At 38.2% G+C, this 25,423-nt stretch overlaps 1 protein-coding gene across 1 annotated transcript; it reads left to right on the top strand.

The window, feature by feature from the left end:
* The first annotated feature begins 1,015 nt into the window (after positions 1-1,015).
* On the top strand, positions 1,016-19,293 carry LOC147502183 (uncharacterized). The gene is made up of 4 exons (XM_086604465.1): positions 1,016-1,246; positions 1,393-1,550; positions 18,434-18,882; positions 19,043-19,293. The coding sequence occupies exons 1-4, from the start codon at positions 1,016-1,018 to the stop codon at positions 19,291-19,293; spliced, it is 1,089 nt and encodes a 362-aa protein (XP_086460591.1).
* The last annotated feature ends 6,130 nt before the right edge of the window (positions 19,294-25,423 follow it).

Here is a 25,423-nt window from a genome sequence, read left to right as displayed (position 1 = left end):
TTTTCTGCCTCCTAACCTCCTCCCTATTGATGATTCACATGTTGGACTTGCTCTGTTACCCATTCCACAACCCTCAAACAACATCAATAATAATTTTGTTGTCTCTTCTATGCCTTTGACCTAGGTTGATGATCTTTCACATGGTCAACTTCTTACCAATGCACATACATGTTAGTCTACTCTACCTATTCCTAATGATCCACAACCACAACAACAAGACTCATCCTTCTCATCTTCTCCCTATTTTTATATCATCTTGGGGGAGAAGAGAAAAGAACCAACTCAAAGTGGAGAGGAGAGTCATACTGATACTGATATGGGAAAACGTATGAAAAAAGAAGTTGATGCACTCTGCTGCCCAAAGCCATTGGCTCCTATTCACCCAAGGAATGTAGATGCTTCGCATGTTGCGACGACAATGTCGTCGTCTCAACAAGGATGTTCAGTATGCTAAACAAACAAGAGTGAGGAAAATGAGGTCTGGTGCCATTGACCTGGTCTCTGACATAGTACAAATGTAGGATACAGATATGCAAGAGGGCGAGAGTGATGGCAGCATCAGCAAACCCTTCCACATGGTGGTGGAGAACATCTCCTCTGAATCCGATGATCTATATGACACAGAAAAAGGGACTTCACCTTTTATAATGGAAGATGGGGAACTATCAAAGACTAACTACACTGGCTTACAAGGTGGTTTCGTCATGCATGTTGATGACTGGATGTGGGCGGATTTTGGAATACAGGACCTTGAGGTGACACGCCAGGCAAAGATCATTGATATAGATTCCAACAGTGTGGGCAATCTACTGGGAATGAACAATGAGGATGAAGAGGACTTCAGGTCAGTTGGTGATATTCCTTCATGGGAAGACTTGGCTAATGACCTTAGTAGCATTCTTTCACCACCAGAGAACATCTTGCAGATCCTGCAGGAGATTGACAATGATCCTATCTTCAGCATGAATATTGAGGAATTGAACCAAATCTAGCACCAGCTGGGGATGAACCATATATGACTCTCTCTCCTTCTTTTGGTCATACTCCTCCTATACTACCTCTAAGTATGATGCAGCAGACTAGTGACAATGTAGGCCTTGAGAAAGAGAGTAGTAGCTTGACAATTACTGAGAAAGTGGATGTGAATGGCACTACTGAGAAATTGATCGATGGCACTCATAACCCAACACAAAATGTTGTTACTTCAAATGGGTTCGCGGCCTTTGTCCCTTCACAGAAGCCTTTGGTACAATGATTATATCATGGAATTGTAGGAGGATGAGCTCTAAGGATATTGTTAATAACCTTAGGAGCATTGTTAAACAATTTAATCCTGATGTGTTGTTTTTAGCTGAAACTAAGTTGTTTTTCAATGAGATTATGTATGTACAGAAGTCTCTTAAGTTCTCTAAGGTGTTTGTTGTTGATCCGATAGGGAGTAGTGGTGGTTTAGCTGTTCTATATAAGGATAATATTGCTTTTCAAGTTGTGGATGGCTATAAACATGCTATCTCGGGTACTTTTGTGAATTATCTTACCAATGTATCTTGGCATGTATCCTTCATCTATGGGGACCCTGTGTGTCACACCCCAAATTTCCAGACAATATTTAAAACAATGATATTCAATCATTTTGAAACCCGGGGTGAAACAAAACCTAATATCCTGTTATCAAACATAATATAAAAAAACTGAAATCAAAAGAAAACTAAAAGGAACAACTCTTCATCATATTATTAAACTACAAAGAAACTAACCAACTCTATTACATCTGTCTTAAAACAAAATCGTACAATTCAGAAAAACTTAAACCGTAAGACTCCAAGAGCAACTCCAAATCACGTGTCCTCATCCACTGCACTCCACCATCTATGTTTCCAAGAACACACCCATATTGCAAAACAAAGCAAACATGGGTCAGCAAATTGAATTTGCTGGTATGAGTAAGACTAAATATAAAATAACAATACGTTCATATCTTTCGAATAAAGAAATATACTATTCAATCATTTCAACTTAGAAAACAAGTTAGTTCCGTATTTTCAAAACGGCATGTAGTTTCTTCCCAAGTAAAATTTCAACCCCCAATATACATTTCCAAGAAATCTCAGATAACAGTATTCATCATTCTCACTTTCCAAAATAACTCACAATATAATTTCCACTTACATTCATTTTATTACATATACATATGATAACTTATTTAAATATGAGTTTGATACACATTACCTTTAAGCCAGTGATAAACGTAAAAAGAATATAATTTTACTAATGAATAAAGCGATGAAACTCTAAACGTAAGTAAAACTAAACGATAGTTTACGTGCCAAATTTATCAAAGATTCTACTCTCAATCCTATGAGATATAATGGAGTAGGAAGTTCGTTCCACTCCTAGTCCTTTCGCATGCTGTGTTTTCTAGTCTAATTACTCTACTTAAGGTCTAATGAGAGATTTACGAAGTGGCAACTAGACTACGATGCAACTACCCACAAGATGCAACTAGTCGATTATCAAAATAACTATGGTTATGCTACGTTGATTCGATGATAAGGAGTTAGAGGGGGATTGATTCCACCTTAACTCCACTTAATCTATTCGATTTAATCGTCGAAATCCGACTTGAGCGCTTGCGAGAACAATTGGTTCTTCCTAATCCCTAATTACACATGACATTTCTACCAATTCATAATTAGCATGTGAACGATTAAACCCATTCTCATGGTGAACTAATCGTTTCTAGAGTGGAAAGGAAATTACGACGACTCTACGATAATCGGAATCAAGCTTTCATCAAGGCTTCTCAACCCCCTCTAATGGAGGTTTAGCCGAGAATCATTACGCAATCATTTCCGATTAAATTAAAACTAAACATGATATAAAGAATTGAAATTTACTAATCTAAATTAAACAATAATTAAAATCGAATTAATAACTAAGAATTGAATACCAAGTAATAAATCAAATCAAATCTAACACAATGTAAATAACAAGAATAGAAATTGACAAAATAACTATTTTATTTATCTAATCAATCAAGAACAATGATTCAAAGACTTAATCTAAAACAAGAATTGAAAATGGAACTAAAACTTAATTAATCTACTAAAAACTAGATCTAGAATTATCTATATTGTTTTAGGTCTAACTAGCTACCATTAACAAAGAGCTAAGCTTTGTTTTTTATACTTTCAGATCCAAAAATCGTGCATGGGCTTGGAGCCATGTTTTGGGCCAGAGAATCAGGCCCAAAACCCAATTCTTTCAGTCCAAAAAGGCCTCTTCAGCTACAGTTGGCTTCAACAGACTTTTCGTCCACTTTTGCTCCTCTGATTGGGTCAAGACTTGGACCATTGGAAAGCTCTTTCCGAGCCGGTCGTTTTGACATAAGGTAGGCCCCATTCTGAGGTCTGAGTCTAAAGATACGGCCTTTGGAAGTTCTGCTGACTTGTGTGTTGTTTATGCCCGTGTCGACTTTTCAGCTTTTGACCGGGCTTTAGGAAGGCTTTGTCTTATTGAATCTTGGCCTTTAATCACGGAACTACTTAGTAACCGACCTTTGCTCCTTTATCTCGCTAAAGTGGCATATTTCTGCACATAATGGACTTTGAAACCTGAAATGTATAGAAACCGTGTCGGTGTTAACTCTTAATTATTACTCACATAATTGGTCTAAAAAAGTATGATTACTGGGGGTTAAAACTACAGTTTTGGGCTCTTATCAAACCACCCCAAACAGCATTTTGCTTGTCCTCAAGCAAAGATGAGAAATTAGAATAAGTGACCAAAATGGAGTTCGATCTACTCTCGTTTATTTGAGTGCGATTGCATTGACCATATGCGACAAGGCGCTTAAACCACTAGGAATTCCCTAGTGGACGAGTTATAGCCTTGTGAGAGTTTTCCAGTGAAGGTACTCACAAACTTCATCTATACTACAACGACTAAGAAATAAAACTATTATCTCCGTATTCATGCTCTAAATTAACTATACCTCTCACTAGCAATGCATATAGAGTAATCAAGTCGAAACCTAAGCTAAGATATGCATAATAATCAATCATCTACAATAAACATATATACAATGAGTAATACTATGAAATGCCTAGCAGGTTCGTTTCTGAAACTCGGAATAGCGTCCTTAAGTAGGTTCTCACAATAATAGTCAAGATACAACACTCTGATTTTTCCGCTCAAGTTTCATTTACTCCGGTGTGCGGTGGGCACACTTTACCTTACAATCTCAATGACAACAAGGAAGCCGGAGTCGATCAAACACATCTGCCACTTACTATCACAGTAACCTATTCCTAATTGAGCTAGAGGTCTTTATTAGGTGTTGCGGGGATTAGGAGATGGTTTAAGAATGAAGGAAATGGATATTCAAAAAGGATAAGTCTGAGATAATAGAGTCTTCAGATTATGTAACTAGAGAAAACCTTGTTATTTACCTTTGCTTCTACACTTTGTTTCCATCCTTAGCCATATTTTTTTTTCCTTTTTCTTTGGCTTTTGACTCCTTTTATTCTATTTTTGGAGTTTTTATTTTATTTCTATTTTTATTTTTCTTTTCTTTGGATGGAAACTTCTTTTCTTTATTTTCTGAAGCCATTAACTAACTTTGTTTACACAAGTTTTTCTTTTCTTCTTTCTTCCTCATTCTATTTTCAGACTTATCTAAATTGGGTAGGTTGAATTTTTTATTTTGTTTTGTTTTGTAATAGGGTAAAGGATTTGTGGTTTATGAAAGGCTAAAGAAAGGCTCAGAGGGGCGACTAGCGGAAAATAATTCATAGGTTTGAATTTCTGGCTATATCGATCCAAAGAGGGCCTAAATTCTCGCTTAGGATATGGCATAGTGATCAAGCAAGATGACGTGTGATTTCTCTATCCGGATTTTACTTCTCCCTTGTGTCATTTCTCAAATGTTTTGCTCATATAAGGCTTTAGGCTATATTCTCACAGGATTTGTAGAATAAGTACTCTAACCTAGGTTTCAGAAACTTACTGCTAACAATCATCGATACTCATGTAATATATTTATAGATAGATGCAAAGATTATTACCTATATATTAACCTAAGTTTTTAAAAATTATTCTAATGCAAAATCTACTTGAGACTTCTAGATTATTATGAGTATAGAGAAGGAAAACAATACCAATATTCCTAAGTGTATAGCATAAACTTATTTATTTATATTTTTGAATTTTTAACTAGAAAACAAATGCATATTATCTCTATCTATATCCTAACAGATGCCTTAATTACACGTGTTTCTATGCCCCCCCCCCCCCCCAAACAAGAAACATGCTTTGTCCTCAAAACATTTTAAATAAAGAGGGTAGGAAAAATACCATTGAATCGCGTGAAATTTAGGAACATCTGCAAAACAAGGTTAGAACGTACTAATATAGGAAATAAAAACTGACTCAACTCTATACGAGTTCTACCCATTATGGGGTTAACAAGAATGAAATTGCTTGGGACATAAGCAGACACTAACTAGAATTAAAACTTACCTTATCTCCCGCTTTACTCATCATCTTCCTCATCCTCTTCTTCTATAAAAAAGTGAGGTTCCTTCACGTCCTGCCATGCCATGCCATGATAATTTGCCAGGCTTCCCGCCATTTATCATCTATTATTGCTAACCTATTAAGAGCCACTTGGTCTGACGAGGTGTAGGGTGCAACCTGATGAGGTTGTATCCTCCACCCTCTGCCAAGTCATTACGAAAGGATGGAATAATACTATTGGTGGGTTAAATGCGATTAATGTCGACCGTAATCCAATTCGTGAAGCGTGTACAAAAAGCGGGGAAAGAAACATAGCATAATATGGGAAACTAGAACGGGGCATAAGAAGGAACTTATGCCTCATGCTATGGGATCGAGCTAAACTAGACATCAAGGTTCGGGAAGGTCATGACACATCGCCCCGTGGCTAAAGCAAAGGAAAACGCTGCAAGTGGCATCATTCACGTAAGAAAACGCCATTCCCTAAAATATTTAGGATGATCCAAAACATAACAGTTCCTATGTTCATGGACCGGGCTACCAAAAGCGGCGTTATAGTCCCCTTGGTCCTCGATCACGGAAAATGCCCGCCCATAACGACTCATGCAAAAACTTCGTAAGTGTAGACATACATATTATCTACCCAATAACACCATGGGTCTTGTATTTCAGTGGCATAGCAAGTCCAAGAACAAATGCTAGCAAGAACACGGTAATTTTCATTGGTTCATTATCAATGTTGATGGAGAACACTTGTTCTCCATCCGGTCTTTCAAAGAAAATGCAGTTATCGTAAAAATAAGATGCTAGTGTTGGAGAATAAAGTGCATCAGGTCTTACCATAAGCGGCTCCCAACCAGCGTATGATGATGATCGCCTACAAAACCAAGCACCATAAGTAGTGCTTTGGAACAAATCTTTGAAAGACTGTTCGGTATCAATGTTGGAGATGTCATCTCAAAATTACGCTCTGGAATAGCTGCGAATGATCCGAAACTACCAGAAAAACTGGAATTTTTCAGGTCCACGGAAGTCGTAGGCGCCGAAAGTCGCTCTCTTAGAAGCCTGAAAGTCGCGCTGAAGAATTGGAATTCCAGTGTTTGAGCGTGGGTCGCGCTCACCTTGGGTGCGAGTGCGCTCTGACAAAAAAATTGAAAAAATTGCAGAGTCGCGAAGGCCTCTGTAGAAGGCCGAGCGCTTCGAATTTCTTGAAACTTCGGAAAATGAGACGAAACGTGGGATTCGTGGGAGTGAATGGTGAGTTATGGAGGTTAGGTGTATTGTGAGCTGTGAGTGTAGAATGTATGAAGTTTATATAGGTTTTAAGTTGCTAAAACGGATCGGGAAGTTGCCAAAAGGTTTTCTGACGGTTCAGGAAATACCAAAATTTCCAAACCGAAAACGGAAACAACTCATTTTCTTGATTCTAAAATAAACCTAGTATCTTTTAGGTTGAATTAATGATAGAATCTACCTATTTAATCGATATTTCATCCTACCATGATACTTATTCATAGATATGCCTAAACGGCCATATTTTCACCTTGACTCGAATAAATTCTAAGGCGAGGGTCATATAAAAATCATCTTTGGAATAGATAAAACCACCCCAAACAATTTGGGAAGGTGGGATCAATATTAAACAACCACGCATAATGAAAATACCCACATTATATTAAAATTTTCATTCGAAGTACATTTCACTACAAAATTCAAATTACGGAAATAAAACTTACATGAAAATAAATGACAATAATGAAACTACAAATAAAAATAGAGCATCAAACTATACTATCCCTAATCACTCCTATACTGGTAGCGGAGGGCACACGCTCAGGAGATGGCTCTTGAGCTCTCGATGGGCCAGCACCATTCGTCCTTCGGCGACGACGCTCGTGCCTCGATGGTGTGTCCTCAGAAGGAGAGTCCCCGTGAGGTGGGAATCATGCGAGCATGTCGGTCCGGAACTGGCGCTGAGCTTCTAGCTCGGCCCTCATCTGTTCCCACCTCTCATCCTCTCTCTGTGTACGGATCTCGAAGTTATGATGCATCGTTGTCTGTCGAGTCCGGAGGTCTTCGCAGATAGTGTTGAGCGAACGCATGCCACGATGAATCACAGCCATGCGTTCTGCATCTGACCAGCACCTCTCCAAGGCATCCGCATCAAAACACGTCAAGTCCTCCTCATCCTCCGAAGCATTCTCATTTCCCCCATCCTCCTCAGCATTCTCGTTTCCCCCATCATACTCCTCGTCCTCTACCCGATCCTCAGGCAACCTCCAAACTCGTTGGACACACTCCTTATAGTTGCGAGGGTTTCGGTGTAGGGTGATGTATGTCCTATCAGATGCCTGAGCTGCTCTCAACTTCAGCATGATCTTGGTTATCAACACAGGGAGAGGTGCAACAGACTTCCCTACTCCCCTAATCATGCTAAGTAAAAACTCCAAGATCTGTAACCGGTACTTACGCTCCGGAGTATCCATAAGATGTGGAGGTAGTTCAGGCCGATGTCGTTGACCTTCTCCTTCCCCAGGATGTTCCGACCAATCCACTGAGCTGCAGCCAGCTGGTTGGTCCTAAGGGATGCCTGGCGAACACAATGTGATCTCGCGATTGTAGTTCCCTTCAGCAATCCGCGTTCATCAATGGCTCTACCCCATTATATTGGGACTCCTGCAGCGTGACATCGGATGGATTCTAGGCGGAATGCCTAGAATCTCGATTAACAACCCCGTCGTCACTTCCTTCCTCCTCTTGCCGCCACCACAACAAAAACCTAGTCCCTTCCAACTCCCTCAGATTGTAGAACCGGCCGGACTAAGTCCTCGTGGTAATAGGCTTCAGTCGAGTACCACAAGCTATTCCAATCTCTACTGATCATTTCGTCACCGTAAAACGGCGCGAAGTGGTCGCCAGTAAAAGCTTGCTCCGGCAAAATTTGAAATTTGTTGAGCCATTTTAGTGTTTGGAATGTAGTGGGGGTTTAAATGGGATGTGGTGGTGGAATTTGTATCGACCGACTGAAGCAAACAGTGGTGGTGGCGCGACGGTGGCGCGACAGCACCAAAATTTTTAATTTAATTTGATTTTCTGGTTTTTTTTGTTGATGTAAATCAGTGTAGGGTGTGGGGCGGTGCGGTTGGAGTCGATTTGGGTTGGGTCTTGATTGTGGGCGTGGGTAAATTTAGTTTTCTTTTTAATTTTATTTTGTTTTAGGTTTTTAGAGCTTTGGTGGCGTTAATGGTGGTTTGGAGAAGATGAACGCGACTGTTGAAGGTAAGGGCGCGGGTGCGCTGTCGATCGGCGCGGGTTGGGCGCGGGTTGGGCCCAAGCCCAATTCGAAATTTGTGAATTTTTCGATTTTTTTTTCGCGAAACTTCAAATCAAAATTGCCGCTTCGTTACCGGTCCGATTTTTGCGAATGAGATATGAAAATGATCAGGAGAGAATTTCCAATCTAATGATCCATAAAACACTCTATTCCGACCGTGGATGACATATAAGATAGTGGAAAATGCCTCGAAGTGCGTGCATGACGTACGTTATGCGAATGACTGAACTCTAAATTCATAGATTATGTCAACCCGAATCGGAATACAATTAAACGGCCTAAGCAATTCTAATGGGACATAAAACATTTTAGGACGAAAAGACGAACACCCCACCCCCAAACAAATTTTTTACAACGAAGCTTAGAAAATTTGTTTTTAGTAGTGGGTCTTTTAAAGTCAGATTCCTGAGACTTCCTAGTTTACTATGTTTATTATTTAATATTTTTTACTTTTCTAAGGAAAAACAATGAGCAAGAAAGACATAATTCACCCCGTAGAGAAACATGACTAAAAAATCTGAGAAAAACATGCAAGAGTGGAAAACGTGAATTATGTTAAACGTGGACTTAGGATCCGGTACTTACAGCCACACACTCCGTAGGGAGGGCCCGGTTACCTTAATGGTGCACTCACCAATATATGGAAATGAAAGGAAATGCACCAAACACAAAAGTTGAGTCGTTTATAGTCAGATACTCGAGACTTTATCTAAACATATGTATAAACATGCAGTTTATCATATATCAACAACCGAAATAGTTGTGGATCATTCCATAAATAAATATCACAGAAAACATATCCAAACACAATCAAGCACCAAGATTTCCTATGACGCAACCTAATAAAATGAAAGCGAAGTCGGATAACCCTATTACTTAACCTAGCATGCACCTTCTTTTTCATTTTTGAACGAGAGGGTGTCCTAGTGAATAAGTGTGTAAGAGTGAATGGTTGTGGAGAATATGGTGGATATGGGTAAGTTGTAGAAGGAAAGCATGGAAAAAATGAGGATGTGGGTTTAGCACAAAACTTCATTCATAGTGTAGGTAGGGGACTGTCTCGGTCTGAAAATGAAGGTGTCAAACGCTTTTTGTCTTACAAGTATTTGTTTACTAGGTGGATTTTAAAACTTATGAAGCTACTGAAGAAACAAAAGGATCGAGTGCAAACTCGAGATTCCTTTGAAAGGGTGGAAGGAGGAAGTCGAGGTGGATGTTGTGGAAAGTAGTTCTTGATAGGGTGAATTATCACCGCTCTAAGAAACTCATCGAATTGCTCATCTAGATTGGTCATATCCTCGTTACTATGATAGTCCTCTACATCTTTGAGAAAGTCATTTATCTCATCCTCATCCGTAATATGTGTATCGACTAGTGTAGGGATGAAAATGTCGAGTCCGAACTTCCAAAGGAAAGAAATTTGGGCATATGATTATCGGGAACGCGTGTTGTTGAAATAATCTCGAGCAAAGCTCTCGATCATGCTAACCTCTCAATCCATAAGGCGAATCGGGTAAGCGTGTCTTTGTTTTTAAAACATTGACTTCAAACAAACAAGATGGCCAAAAGACATGGACATTGAACCATCGCGCAATTAATGGCGCATTGGCGGTTGCTAGGAAAGGGCGCCCTAAGATGATCGGACAGAGTCGTTAATCGACTTTACGTGTCGAGGATGACAAAATCAGCCGGATAGTAAAAATCCTGAATTTTTACCGAGAACATTTCGACGACACCCTTAGGATACTTAATAGACCGATCGCTAATTGCAACGCGTCATTTTAGTGGGTTGCATCTCGCCTCTAGACCTATTTGTCTATACAAATAAAATGAGAGTAAGTTAACGCTTAGCCCCCAAGTCCAATAACGGCGGTCGTCAGATAAGAATCTCCTAAGGTGCATTATCAGACAAGAGGGGCGACCGGGGTCCTTGTACTTAACAATTCTATTATGTTCGGATAAAGTTGGGAATTGTTACGTTAAAAAGGCGTCTTTTGGTATATTGGTCTTACGCCTAGTAGTACACAATTCCTTAAGAAACTTAGCATGGTGTGGTAGCTTTTAATAGCCGAGGAAGGGAAGGTTTTAGTTAGATTCTTGAAAACGCCCCTAATCTCCTTATAATTAGTATCCCTAGTTAACACGGCTAATTTTTGTGGAAATGGTGGTTTCTGTTTATATTTAGTGATGGTATCACCTGGATGTTTAACCGTGGCTTCCTGTTTCTTAGGTTGTGTTGTAACGGGTACCTCTATAGTGGTAGGCTCTTCAGTTTCTATTTCAGTATCTAGTAAAATAGCGGTGTAGGGCTTAATCGGGTGGGGTAACTATAGGCGTAGTTACTTTGTTATCAACCACTCTGCCAGAACGGAGAGTGGTGATGGCCTTTAGCTCACCTACATTTTCATATTCATTACTAGTATTATCGGTTACCTCAAGGGCTGTATTTGTTGTTTTAGGATTAGGTATTTTGTAACTTGGAAACACACCTTTGGGTTGGGCTTTATCTTGAGCCAACTGTTGGGTTAAATTATTAACGGATTGTAGAAGCTGTTGGTTAGATTGAGCCATGGTTTGGAAAAGTTTTTGGCTCACTTGTATGAAGGTGTCAAGACGATCTGGTTGTGTGGGTGTAGTAGTCACGGGTGGTGTGACTGGAACTATTTCGCGTGAATTATTTATGGGTGGATTTTGATAGTTATTATTTACCGGAACGATACCTCTATTAGCATTATAATTATTATAAATTCCTTGACTTTGTGCTTGACCTTGTCGAGGTTGCACTTGGTTGTTATAATTATTAAAATTACCCTGACCCTGTCCTTGTCGTGGTGGAGCTTGGTTAAAACTTTGTGTTGGCCTAACATATTGATTATTGTACCCTGGAGGTGTGACGTGTTGGTTATTTCTCCAACCGAAGTTGGGATTTTGTCTCCAAGGGCCGTTAGGTTCACTATTAATGGAACAAGCTTGTTCATAGGCTATAGGACAGTGGGAGTCGGGATGCTCAGGGCTCTAACAGAAACTACATGGATTTGAATTTACGTTCATGACGGGGATAGGCTTTTGTTAAACAGAAATGACCTCTACCTTTTTAGTGAGTGATTCGATTAGAGTTTTAAGCTCGAGATCGTGTTTAATTTCAAACATACCGGCGGCCTTAACTGTATTAGAAGAACTAGCGGAGCGGTGGATATCATCACTACCCCCGGTTGTTATTTAAGCTTAGTTTGATCCTCTAAAAAATTTATAAGCCTCGAGGCTCCTTTGCTTAAGAAACTACCCCCATTCATTATGTCTAGGACTTCTTTATGGTGGTGTAGAAGTCCTTTGAAAAGGCAATTTAACTAACGTGTCTTTCGCTAAATTATGATGTGGACACTCTATAAGGAGATCGGTGAAACGATTCCAAGCCTCGAAAATGTTTCATGAGGATTTTGTCGAAAAGAAATGAATCTTGGAAAGCATCTCATCCGTCTTTAGGGGTGGGTAAAAATGTTCCATAAATAGTGAACAAGTTTAGCCCACGAGTCCACGAGAATTAGGCGTTTGGGCGGTTAACCAAGATGCCTTTATCGGCTAAGGTGAAAGGGAATACCCGAGTTTAATTTGTTCCGCACCAACCATAGGATGGTGGAATGTTGTTAGGACTTGTTCAATCCTACGCGTGTAGCCGATAAGGTTTTCATGGTCTAATCCATGAAAAACGGGTAACAAATTAAAATATTTGGGGATTCAGAAAAATCCCCATCTGGTCCGCTAGAACGATGCAAGATTTGGGGCTATCGCTCAAGGCTTTGTAGAAGTCAGAGAGAGGAGTCTCTTCTTCGTCGGGCATTGTGTCAGGTGATGTGTGTGAAATAGTAGCTAGAGGTGTAGTGGGTGGTATACTATATAGGCTTGTTTGTTGACGTTGTTGTGTAATTACGTTCGGTGTTTTTGTTCGGCCAGACCTTAATCTCATACAAGGCTAAAACCAAACTTAGCTAAACACATCAACATTCCAAACAATTCGATATACTAGTATAAACCTCTAACGAGGAGATGCGAGGTGTGGAAGAAAGGAATACCCGACAAGCGTCCTTGTTTTCGCTTTATGAATAGCGTCTTGTTTACGCGTGTTGAGGTGTATATAACAAGTTAGAACAACGAAAAACTTGAAAAATCAAAGTTGAATCAAAGCGTAGAATTTCGGAAAAATTAGCAAAGCGTGCAAAGCTCTCATAGAAGGCGTGGTCGCTCCGTGTAATTTTCAAATTACAGTGTTTTAGGGGTCGGTCGCTCCACATGGGGGTCGCGCTTCAAGATGTATAGAGGCTAGGTATAGGCTCTTACGAGCGATGCTTCGGTGTAATTTCTCGCTGAAATTTTCAACGATGAAACAGAAAACCACAGTATGAATCAAACACGGGTGGGTGGGTGAAATGGGACTTTAAGAAAAGTACTTACACTATGAAAACAATGCGAAAGTGCAACTAAGATGGCAGCGGCGCCATTTGATAAACGTAAAAAGAATATAATTTTACTAATGAATAAAGCGATGAAACTCTAAATGTAAGTAAAACTAAACGATAGTTTACGTGCCAAATTTATCAAAGATTCTACTCTCAATCCTATGATATATAATTGAGTAGGAAGTTCGTTCCACTCCTAGTCCTTTCGCATGCTATGTTTTCTAGTCTAATTACTCTACTTAAGGTCTAATGAGAGATTTACGAAGTGGCAACTAGACTACGATGCAACTACCCACAAGATGCAACTAGTCGATTATCAAAATAACTATGGTTATGCTACGTTGATTCGATGATAAGGAGTTAGAGGGGGATTGATTCCACCTTAACTCCACTTAATCCTATTACGACGAATCGTCGAAATTCGACTTGAACTGCTTCGCAGAACAATTGGTTCTTCCTAATCCCTAATTACACATGGCATTTCTACCAATTCATAACTAGCATGTGAACGATTAAACCCATTCTCATGGTGAACTAATCGTTTCTAGAGTGGAAAGGAAATTACGACGACTCTATGATAATTGGAATCAAGCTTTCATCAAGGCTTCTCAACCCCCTCTAATGGAGGTTTAGCCGAGAATCATTACGCAATTATTTCCGATTAAATTAAAACTAAACATGATATAAAGAATTGAAATTTACTAATCTAAATTAAACAATAATTAAAATCGAATTAATAACTAAGAATTGAATACCAAGTAATAAATGAAATCAAATCTAACACAATGTAAATGACAAGAATAGAAATTGACAAAATAACTATTTTATTTATCTAATCAATCAAGAACAATGATTCAAAGACTTAATCTAAAACAAGAATTGAAAATGGAACTAAAACTTAATTAATATACTGAAAACTAGATCTAGAATTATCTATATTGTTTTAGGTCTAACTAGCTACCATTAACAAAGAGCTAAGCTTTGGTTTTTATACTTTCAGATCCAAAAATCGTGCATGGGCTTGGAGCCATGTTTTGGGCCAGAGAATCAGGGCCAAAACCCAATTCTTTCAGTCCAAAAAGGCCTCTTCAGCTGCAGTTGGCTTCAACAGACTTTTCGTCCACTTTTTCTCCTCTGATTAGGTCAAGGCTTGGACCATTGGAAAGCTCTTTCCGAGCTGGTCGTTTTGACATAAGGTAGGCCCCATTCCGAGGTCTTAGTCCAAAGATACGGCCTTCGGAAGTTCTGCTGACTTGTGTGTTATTTCTGCCCATGTCGACTTTTCAGCTTTTGACCGGACTTTAGGAAGGCTTTGTCTTCTTGAATCTTGGCCTTTAATCACGGAACTACTTAGTAACCGACCTTTGCTCCTTTATCTCACTAAAGTGGCACATTTCTGCACATAATGGACTTTGAAACCTGAAATGCATAAAAACACGTAATCAGTGTTAACTCTTAATTATTACTCACATAATTGGTCTAAAAGTATGACTGTTACAGGGTTAAAACTACAGTTTTGGGCTCTTATCAACCAGCACGTCATCTTAGGGTAGGACAACGTCTTTGCATAAAATGTTAATAAGTCCTACCCTCCTGCTACCCTCATGCAAAACAAAGTTAGATTTTCTAAACGTAATCATTTATAGTATACATCTATTTCACTCTCACTGCAACCATCATGGGTATATATTATCTGGCATAATATATTGCCAATATTAACATTCAATTCACACCACCATATCCATTATATCATAATATATCACCAAGATTAACTAACATTCATATCACACCACCATATCCATCATATCATAATATATCACCAATATTAACTAACATTCATATTATACCACCATATCCATCATATCACGGTAACCATATTCACATTCCTTCGTAAGAAATTATATGCATCATATCATAATATATCACCAATCATATCCAACAACTCGCTTATACTTAAAGCCAATACTTTACTTAAAAACCACTTGCCTACTTATGAGAACGAGGAAAAATATCACAACTAGGGAGTACATTCATCCCTCATGAGTATCAACTCACACAAACCACGTATACATTTCCTTGTAAGAAATCATGTACATCATAATACATAAATATTCATATGCAATAACTCAATCACACGTAAAAATCAATATTTTACTTTAATATCACTCGTCTAGTTATGAGAACGAGAAAAAAGTCATAACCAGGGAGTACATTCATCCCTCATGAGTATCAACTCACACAAACCACATAAACATTTCTCATAAGAAATCATATACATCATATGCAATAACTCCATTACACGTAAAATCAATATTTTACTATGCTTATTAATTAGCTCGTTGACTCATTTATTAAAAGACACAGCCCAACCTTTAGTTCCTACTCCACAATTTGCACTTCACACATTTGTCAAATCACACATATTCGTGTGCCTCACTCACACCGAGTACCACTACAAGACATATGTCCCAAGCGGGGATATCACCTCCAGGAAACATATTTTCATCTTGTAAACTCGTAACTTGTGAGTCACAGCCATCTTTGGGCTTTCCATACACATACACAAAGCCTCTTTTGGGCATAACAAAATATCAGGTCATTCATGACACATTTAATGAATACCTTGGGTCATTCCCGCCACATTCAAGGAATACCCATCATAATACTAATAGGTCATTCATGACACATTCAATGAATACCTTGGGTCATTCCCACCACATTCAAGGAATACCCATTATAATACTAACAGGTAATTCATTGCACATTCAATGAATACCTTAGGTCATTCCTGCCACATTCAAGGAATTCAGACCTTCATTCCCGTACACTCAAGGCCGGAATACAGCCCACCCACAAGGCGAATGTCTTAGTTCTTCTCTAAGGCGGCTTTTCACATGACATCATTAGTCATAAGCATTTCTTTTCATCAAAGAGGCGTGGAGAGATCTAAAGATGTGGGCGACACATTAAATTTTCACCGGACACTTTTACACCGGATTTTAACACTCAAGAGTTCTCATTTATTATAATATTTTCATTACAAAACAAACATCGTCTCAAACAATAATTCATTACTAAAGATTCCAAACACAATAACTAATCAACTCACCTCATTATCAATTATATCAATCATAGATATCAAAAGATTCAATAAGGAATAACGCATTAGTTAAATGTCTCGTGAATACATTTTAAACAGCCACAATCACGTACACAATATATATATTAGTTATTAGTTATTATGATAACTATATATATGTAGTGACTGCATTGTACATAAGGCTGCCTACGTATCCAATCCTTAAGATTAGAATCAAGCCTTACATAGCTCTTAACCAATAAATATCAACATCATTGTGTGTACCTTTAAGGAAAACAACAATTTATATTATATAGAATTACATATAATAAGTTTCAAATACTCTCACAATCATATACGTAAAGTTTCATACCCAGAGATACACTATGAACTTTAAATCCAAAAACTCACAAATGGATATTTTTCTACTTTTGATTCTCAAAAAAATTATGAACCATGTCGGTTCCAAATAAAACCACAGTCTAAAAGTAGGCTACAAACACTATATAAAATACCTAAGAAGAGTTTAAAAGAATCTTAGTTCATTACTAGACATATTTTCCAAAACAAGTTCATGCGTATATAGATAACACGGTAGGTTTTATAGCCGACTTGTCAAAGCAATAACTTTTTCTACAATCATCCAAAAGACATGTAATTTAATTATTCAATCAACAGTAGTACATATGGTCCATTATATAAGTGGCTTATTTTGCTCTGTAGCATTAATCCAACAATAGCACTATTTGCACACTTATTGTATTACCCCATACGGAACTTGGTCCCTGCTTAACTAAAATAAGAAACTGGCCTAACTTCAAAAAAAATTTACTTGATCAAGAACCGGCCCAATAACTTAATAGAGTCTCAGACTATACAAACTAAACCTGTTCAAAGAAAGGCCGGTACATTTGTCCTATCAACTAAGTAAAAGGGATCCAAATAAAAAAACATAATCGGCCCATACCACGTACTAACCCAGATAAAACTAAAACTAACCAAAACAAAGGCCTAAGCCCAAAAGTTATCTAAAGCCCACTTGTAACAAATCAAACCAGCCCAAGCTTTATAACACTCAAACCGGCCCAAGCCCAATCTCAACAATAGATCCAACATAGCAATACAAGGATGAGAGCACCAGATCGTGCTCTCGGTCATCCCCCCACAAAGACCAAAGACCAAAGACACACCCAAAGACATTTCGGTTTCCGACCACCACCAACTCCTATCTTTGTCCACCCTCATCCCAGCGGTTTTAATCCTTGTTAAAAACCCTATAACATTAACAAAAGCAAAAACTTAATTCATTAAATCAATAATCCTTCATCAAAACTAGATCTGGATCTCTCCGCCATTAACAACCCATTCAAGCTTCAACACCCCCACTCTACCGTACCCAAACACACACTACACCATATCCCATTCAAACAACAACCGACCGACATAAACCAACAGTTCAATCAATACACAAAACAATTCAATATCAAAATTACTAATCAATTAATGACAGTTTATACAGTAAAACCCAATCAAAGTTAAACAGAAATCAACAACATATAGATGAAGCACAAATCTAGTTTGATCTCATAAATCTATACTTTGAAATCCTTATGAGTTCATTATTTGATTTCTATAGATGCGAAACAACTATTCTTCGTATATTCGTATATATGATAATTTTTCTTTATTTAAACAGTAAAAACTAAAGATAAATTATCGATAATACATATATTTACCAAAAATCTCAAAGGTAATCCATACAGTTTAAATCACGTTTCAATCTGTATATAAAAATATCTACTCACCTCTGTTGTGTTTACGAGCGACGTGAATGAATATAAACTTGAGAACAAAAAACGTCACGCAACAATCGTCAAAAAACAATCATAATAATCTTCGCCATTCTCTCCTTTTTCCACTATGTGTAAAACTTTCACTCTCTCTCTCCCTATTTAAAACTCTCCGTGTAAACTCCTGTGTAAAACATTTTTTTTATTTTATTTTATCTATTCTTATTATTCTTATTCTTATTCTTATTTATTGTACTAGGAAAAAAAAAACGGGGTGTTATACTGTGTCTCATAAATGGAAGCCTGTTTGGGACTACATCAGGGCATATAAGAATGTTTTCTCGGTCCCTTGGATTATTCTTGGGGATTTCAATATTGTTGCCTGTTCTGCAGAAAAGGAGGGTGGCAACCCTGTCTTTATAAGACACATGGAGGATTTTGTTCATTTTATAAATGATCTAAACATGACTTACCTGGGTTTCTCTGGACCATCCTTCACATGGTCGAATAACAGATTGGGTGATGCCAACATCCAAGAAAGATTGGATCGAGTCATTGCTAACTCTGAATGGCTAGATATCTTTCCTTTGGCCTACGTCTCTCATATTGCCACTCCTTGCTCTGATCATGTTGCTCTTGCCGTCTATTTGTCTGGTGTTGTTGATAATGGTCCAAAGCCGTTAAGATTTCATGACATGAAGTGCAAGGGTAGTTCATGCAAAGTGGTTATTAAGGAATGCTGGAGTAACTCATCTCGTGGCTCCCCCTCTTTTATCTTTAACTCCAAACTCAAACTTCTTTGGGCGTCCTTGAGAATTTGGAATAAGGAAGTCTTTGGCAATATTTTTACACAAATAAAAAAACTCAGAGGCTTTGCTAACTTCTCTTCTCTCTGACCAAGCAAATGTTTCAAACCTTTTGAGTATCAAGGATACTAGAGACAAAATTATCGATCTATATCAGAAGGAGAACTTATATTGGAAGCAGATTTCTCATTCTGCCTATGTCCTAGATGTGGATAATAATACAAAGTTCTTCCATTCTTTTGCTAATTTCAGAAGGAGAAGAAATTGTATAGACACTATTGAGTCTAAAGATGGCAATTGGTTAACCTCTTGATCACAAATTGCAAAGGAATTCCTCTCCGCTTTTGAGGAAGTCTTTAGGCCTGGCCATAATCCTGAATCCAACCTCCCTGAACTCCATCCTCAACCTCCCTGAACTCCATCCTCAACCTCTTTGAGCCATGCATTTCTTAGATTGAAAATGTGTCTCTCACCAGATGTCCTTCTATTATAGAAATACGGAAGGTCATCAAGTACACATGGGAGGATATAAAACACCAGGACCTGATGGTTTCCCAACTCTTTTCTACCAAAAATATTGGCGAGTGGTGGGTAGAGATCTTGTTAACATTGTCCAGTTTTTCTTCACTGAGGGTTACTTTCGCAAGTACCTAAACCAAACTTTTATCACTCTCATCCCAAAGATTGATAACCATTCTTTAACTGCACACTACATACCTATAAGTTTGTGTAATGTGTCGTATAAGGTTATCTCTAAGATTCTGGCATATAGGTTAAGAGGACTGCTACACAAGTTCATCTCACCCAACCAAGGTGCTTTTTTGCCTAAGAGGTCCATTGGTGACAATATTGGAGTGGTTCATGAGACCATTCATAAAATCAAGACAACAAAAAGAAACAAGCTCAGTCTTTTTGCTTTGAAGATGGATATATCGAACGCTTATAATCGAGTAGAATGGGAATCTATTCTTGCTATCATGAATAAGCTTGGATTCTCATCAAGACGGGTGAATATGGTTCGTTTCTGCATCTCCACTGTGAAGTATAATTTGTTGTTGAATGGGTCCCCTCTCAAAACTATCACACCCCTCAGGGGACTCTGACAAGGGGACCCTTTGTCCTCTTATCTCTTCATCATGCTCTCTAAAGCCTTGTCAAGACTGCATTTCCAAGCACAAGCTGTGCAAGAGATTTATGGTATTAGAATTTCCAGAAGAGCTCCTAGTATACCACATATGTTGTATGTCGATGATCTGATTGTTTTTGGGAAAACATCGACAACCGAAGTGGAACATATTAACAAGATCATGCGAATTTATTGTGATGTTATTGGCCAACTAGTGAATCGGGATAAATCTTCTATTCTTTTCAATGAGGGGACTTCTCAGGAGGTCCAAGTTAATGTCAGAAGCTTGTTTGATGTCACTACTATGACAGGGAAAGACACATATCTAGGTTCACCGATCATTTTCTCAAGGTCAAAAGCTCGAGACTTTTGTTTCTTTTTGGACAGAGTATGAAGTGTAGTCTCTAACTGGCAAGGAAATCTTCTCTCTCAAGCATGAAGAAATACTATCATTAAAGCAGTTGCTCAAGAAAAGCCTATATATACTATGTCTGCTTTTCACATCCCCATCTCCATGACTACTAAAATGGATAATGCATGCAGAGACTTCTGGTGGCAAAATTTGAATGGTAATGCTATACATATATGCAGGTGGGCGAAGCTCTGTGTTTCTAAGGTAGGAGGCGGATTGGGGAGTGTTGACAGAAAAATCTCTTTGGAGTGATCTTATGGAGGCAAAGTATCAAAAAATTATTACTCTGAATAATTTTGTGGATAAAAGCACTGATGCTTCTCATATCTGTTAGGGTCTGATGAAAGTGAAGAAGTATGTAGAGCAAGGGGCTCTTTGGAGTATTGGTGATGGTGCTTTAGTTAAGTTTTGGACTAATCAATGGGTGACAGTTATCGATAAACTAAGGATTCTTCTGGATTTGGTTACGCCATTACCTCAAGTGGTGGATCTTGATCTTACTGTTGCTGAATTTATTAATCCTGATGGCTCTTGGGATTGTGGGAGATTATCCTCTATGGTTCCTAGTCTTGTTCTTGAAACTATCAAGAGTGTAAGGGCTAGACCATCTATCTCCGATAAGCTTCTGTGGAATCCGACCCCTAATGGTTTCTTCTCTGTTAAGTCTGCCTATGATTTTATCGCCTCTACCCAAGGCTCCCATGGTCAAAGCTCTAACTTCCACCAATTAAAAGATATATGGGGAATCTGGATAATTCCGACTCAGGTAAAATTGTTTCCCTGGAAATTTGCAAATAACCTGCTGCCAATAGAAAATATCTATATTTTCTGTAATGAGCTTTTGGAGGATCATGGGCATCTTTTCTTTGAGTGGTCCCTAGAGCAAAAGTCTTTGGTTCTCTTTATGGTTGGGTCTAAGGGTTGAGAGTGGAACCTTCATGACCCAAAAATGGTTTTCTTTCTTTAAGAGTAGAGATGCATCAACTGATAATGTCTCTACTTATGCTTTTGCGTTGAATTTAACAGAAGGTTCGGGGCACAAGAATTCTTTGCGTTGATACAACCGAAAGCCATACTTACGAAAGGGTATATAAAATTTGAAGTTGAATTCAAGAAACCAAACAGAAGATTTAAAGGGTTTAAGAAAATATATACCGGATGGGATAAATTTCTGTATCGCTTGTGAGGGAATTGGAATCCGACAGAGTTTAAAGTGTCGAACAAATTTCGAGGTAAGCCAAAACATTAGTATTGAAAATTGTACTACGAGTAAATTGTTGACTAATATGAGTTATTTTGTGTCTAATAGAAAATGCGAGTATACTACTAGACATTGAATTGGACAAGAAAGTGGAGAATAACCTTCGTTTCTTCTTTAATGAATGTTCCGATGAAAGATTGGTAGATCTGAGCTACTTTGATGATATTATTGATTTCATAAACTATGGGGGTATCGAATTGATAGGTCAAGGGAGACACATAGTGAAATGGAGAACAGGAGTAAGAGACTCAAAAATGCAATATTTGGTAGCGATATCGATAGTGAAAAAGAAGATGAAACGGAATTAACAAAGCGAAAATTAGTGCTGAGCTTGCCAAGCACAAATAGCGAATTGCACAAAAGAAAATGTTTCACCAGAAACAGGGCGAACGAAGACCAAGAGAGACAAACGAGGTGACAATGTATGATGCCCCGAGGGACGAGACTACAATGCACAAAACAACCCATACGAAATATAAGACGTTCTCAACACAAAGAAGAAAAGGTATGTACCGTAGAAAAACATAGATATGTAAAATGGCCAAGGAGATATAATATATCATTCTACTTTGGTATATGCAGGAAAAGAATAGCTGGGAAGAGAACGAAACAGTAATACTTGCAAAAGATAGTGTAGCGAAGAACACAAAGTTGGTGAGAGAAAACAAACGGCAGAGCAAAATGCAGGAGCAAAGAATCCCACGACCACTTGCAAAGACTGTCAGGGGTAATACTACTCACGGAGGAAAACCACAGAATCTGTTAACAGTAAGTTGACCGTTTGAATTTTATTATTTTGTTTGGACGGTGATAAAATTCGTGTCCAACCCTAATCCAATGAAATTGGTAGATGAAGCAGAGATGCTCAAGTTTGGAAGACGAAGCAAAGGTATCGCTAGGGACCACGCCAATTACCAAGGACACTAGCAGAAACTCAGAAAAAGAAAAAAAAATAACGAAAATAATCTGTCCAAACCAATAAAAAATCAAGAATCGTGGTCAAAAAGAAAGAACGATGAAACGAGCTAGATATTGTGGGAGAATGTGGGGCAGACAAACTAAAGAATATGGGATAAAGACAATGTGACATGTCCAATGGAAGGGCTCGAAAAATATCGAAAATGTGATCAAAACACGGAGAATATGACAGAGCAGTGTCGATGATATTCGACAGTGTGAACTAGGTATGTCAATATTTTTTTATCAATTATTATAAACTTGTGATTAAGTCTGAAAGATGGATGAAAAACTAGATATATTCCTGCCGCAGGTTAAAATGGCGGTAGTACGGGCGAAAGAAATTCACGAAAAGGCCGCGAAGAAAAGTTTCGTTCTGAATGAAGTCAATGCCCTAGAAGAAATAAAGAAAGTGAAGATACTTAACCGAAAATTGGAAGAAGTAAACAAAGCATTAAGCGGAACCAACAGAGAGTTAGAAGACGAAAACAAAGACTTAATAGAGCGGACGGAAGAAGCAGAGCGGAGATCGTACGAAGAATTGGGGAAGGCCTATGAGATAATGGAATAACACAAATACTTAAAAGCAGAGGTGATAGAATTGAAATCACTCGTGGCGACCAAAGATCATGAACTTAAACATGCGCAAAAAGAAGTAGAGAAAATTAACAAGAGGATGATATATGTAAACGAGCGGCTCGGCCAAGATCACGTGCAAATGGCACATTGTGAATCGACCGTAAGACAATTGACAGAGAACCTAACAGAAACGGGAGATGAACTAGAACGTAAAAAGATGAATTACAAAGATTTGTACAAGTTATATAAGCAAAGAACTGGTAAGGAACCATTAGATTTTCCCAAACCAATTATGATGTGATTGTGGAATGTAATAAAAAATTCTATTGATGAAAATAAAAATAAAGTATGTGTTGGCAATTAAATATTGTTGCGATGTCAGATAACATACCTATGGAAAACGGACAATGTTGTTTAGTTATGTAGATGAAACGAAATAGAATGAAACGCCCCCAATGCTAACTTTAACTTTGCAAAATTAGACTAAGCGAGCGTAAAAATGTTCAAACTCAAAACTGACGAAACAAAACGGGGTAATTTCGTCAGATTGTGTCGTAGCGATAGTAACGAACTAAGCAAGCATAAAAACGTTCAAACTTAGACTGACGAAATTAAACGTGATAACTTCGTCATATTTTGTCGTAACGATAGTACCGGACTAAGCGAACGTAAAAGCGTTCAAACTTAGACTGGCGAAGCTAAATGTGGTAATTAACTTCGTCAGATTTTGTCGTAGCGATAGTAACGAACTAAGCGAGCGTAAAAACGTTCAAACTTAGACTGACGAAATTAAATGTGGTAACTTCGTCAGATTTTGTCGTAACGATAGTAACGGACTAAGCGAGCGAAAAAGCGTTCAAACTTAGACTGACGAAATTAAACATGGTAACTTTATCAGATTTTGTCGTAACGATAGTAACGGACTAAGCGAGGGTAAGAACGTTCAACCTTAGACTGACGAAGCTAAACATGGTAACTTCATCAAATTTTGTCGTAACGATAGTAACGAATTAAGCGAGCGTAAAAGCGTTCAAACTTATACTGACAAAATTAAACGTGGTAACTTCGTCAGATTTTGTCGTAGCGATAATAAAGTTCGCTAGAACCTAAAATAATACCATTGGAAGTGAAGTGAAAGAACGACTTCTTTATTGATTACCGAGTCTTAAAAAATATAAAGATAATAACGGAAAATAAATGACTGAACTGGAAACAAACTAAAGATTATACTTTTTTTTTTTTTTTTCCCAGAATAACGAGAAAACAACAACTAAAATCTACTTATAGAACTTGTGCAGATAAAACGCATTCCACGGCCTATCGAGAACAGTCCCATCTAAATCTCAGAGAAAATAAGATCCTTTGGTAGTGGGGCGATCAATGATGTATGGACTTGTCCAGTTTTCTCCAAATTTACCGGAATCTATCAACCTCATTTTTCGACAGAGTACCCAGTCATCTTTCTCAAACACTTTAAGTCAAACTTTCTTATCATATTTTTGTTTCATATCAGCCTGATAACAAATTAACTGTTAAAGACCAACATCTCTCGTCTCATCTATCAAGGCTTTGGCGTGAGCAAGTGCTTGATCATTCGACTCCAAATCCACGGCAGAAGTTCGTGTGGTTGGAGTCATCAACTCTGTAGGCAAGACCGCTTCCGTACCGTAAGCAAGATTAAACAGAGAAAATCCCGTTGAATGCTTAGGTGTGGTTCGATAAGCCCACATAACCGTAGGAAGTTCCTTAACCCAATTTCCTTTGGCCTATTGAAGTCATCGCTTGAGCATTGCAATAATGGATTTGTTTGTAGCTTCAGCTTGTCCATTAGCTTGAGGATAGTACGGTGCCGAGAGATTGTGACTAATCTTCAAGTCATAACAAAATTGTCGAATTTCTTCAGCATCAAATTGTTTGCCATTGTCGGAAGTCAATGATGTAGGAATACCAAAATAACAAACAGTGTCACTCCATAAGAACTTTTTCGCATCTGAAGCATGTATTTAGGCTAAGGGCACAGCTTCATCCCACTTGGTAAAATAATCAATTGCGACTAGTAAGAAACAAACACTACTAGGAGCTTTCGGAAGAGGACCGACAATGTCAAG

The sequence above is a fragment of the Coptis chinensis genome, chromosome 4 (genome assembly GCF_015680905.1).
Source record: "Coptis chinensis isolate HL-2020 chromosome 4, ASM1568090v1, whole genome shotgun sequence".
Classification (NCBI taxonomy): domain Eukaryota; kingdom Viridiplantae; phylum Streptophyta; class Magnoliopsida; order Ranunculales; family Ranunculaceae; genus Coptis; species Coptis chinensis.
This window is presented reverse-complemented; position numbering and strand designations above follow the sequence as displayed.

What these genes read in the sequence shown, in the direction of transcription:
- LOC147502183 (XM_086604465.1), top strand. Translation starts at nt 1,016, where the DNA reads ATGACTCTCTCTCCTTCTTTTGGTCATACTCCTCCTATACTACCTCTA. An exon ending in TATCTTACCAATGTATCTTG is followed by an intron (nt 1,551 to 18,433) that starts GCATGTATCCTT and finishes TTATTGTACTAG; the next exon opens with GAAAAAAAAAACGGGGTGTT. An exon ending in TCATGACATGAAGTGCAAGG is followed by an intron (nt 18,883 to 19,042) that starts GTAGTTCATGCA and finishes AAAAAAACTCAG; the next exon opens with AGGCTTTGCTAACTTCTCTT.